The 1,058-nt window shown below is 67.3% G+C and overlaps 1 protein-coding gene across 1 annotated transcript; it reads left to right on the forward strand.

The window, feature by feature from the left end:
- Positions 1-3: 3 nt before the first annotated feature.
- EMIHUDRAFT_50604 (hypothetical protein) lies at positions 4-180 on the forward strand (the record flags this gene model as incomplete). The annotated part of the gene is made up of 1 exon (XM_005776596.1): positions 4-180. A coding segment is annotated over one exon (177 nt), but the record flags the coding sequence as incomplete, so codon positions are not given.
- Positions 181-1,058: the final 878 nt, after the last annotated feature.

The raw sequence follows: 1,058 nt of genomic DNA on the forward strand, positions 1-1,058 counted from the left end.
GGGACGGTCAAGGTGATCGACTTCGGGCTGTCGCACCAGTACCAGCGCGGCGCCGACGGCGCCTTCGACCGCTCCGCCCCCCTCACCGACATGTGCGGCTCAAAGTCGTACGCCGCGCCCGAGGTGCTGAGCGGGCGCGGGTACGACGGCTTCGCGGCCGACGTGTGGAGCCTGGGCGTATCGCTCTTCGCGATGCTGTCGGGCTTCTTCCCGCTCGACGAGGCGACGATCTCCCCACGAAACGATCAGTCGCGCGATCTCGAGCCCGCCCGCCACCCACCCACCCAGCCCCGCAGCCCCCCCGCCTACCCGCCCCCCAGCCTCGAGCCTCGCCTGCACAGATAAAAAGAAATCAAACGCGCCGCACAGCATGTGCATGCTGAATGGGAAGAGAGAGCGAGTCGGAGAGAGGAGAGCCGCGCCTACGGGCAGCACGTCGCGGCGTGAGCGTCGAGACGAGGCCGCCGGCACGCTCTCTCGCGTCCTCGGCGCTCGGACTGGAGCCGGGCGGCGATTGGCGAGCAAGCGGGAGCGGGTCGCTCTCTTGCCAGAAGTGAGGGAGGGCGGTCGCGCGGGACAAGGGTGGGGAATGGGCAGCAGCGGACGCGTCTCGCGCCCTCCTCAATGGCAGCGGCTGCACCTGCGAGCGGGAGTAGGCAGGCGGTGCGAGGCCATTTGGGGAACAGCCGCTCGCGCCGCTCGAGCGACGAGCGAGGGCGCATCGCGTGGTGGGGGAGGTGAGGGGGCGGCGGGTTCCGTGAGCGATAGGCGTCGCGGGGGTCTAGGCGTGCAGCTCGCGGCGGTATAGTCGGGCGCAATGCGGCGCGGCAAGCGCGAGCAGACGAGGAAAGTGCTGGCTCGCCTTACGACTCGCTCAAGGTTGACGCGCGAGATCTTCGAGTCACCGTTCACAGTTGTGCGGTGAATGGCCGCTTCCTTGTGTGGATGCCAGGCAAAGGCCGTCGGGGGAACGGGAGAGCACGATTTTCTTCGTTATTTTTTAAATCACGCCTTTTATAGTGATTTGGGCTCGGCAGCTTGTCAGCCGAACGCGAAGC

This window comes from Emiliania huxleyi (assembly GCF_000372725.1).
Source record: "Emiliania huxleyi CCMP1516 unplaced genomic scaffold EMIHUscaffold_2762, whole genome shotgun sequence".
Lineage (NCBI taxonomy): Eukaryota > Haptophyta > Isochrysidales > Noelaerhabdaceae > Emiliania > Emiliania huxleyi.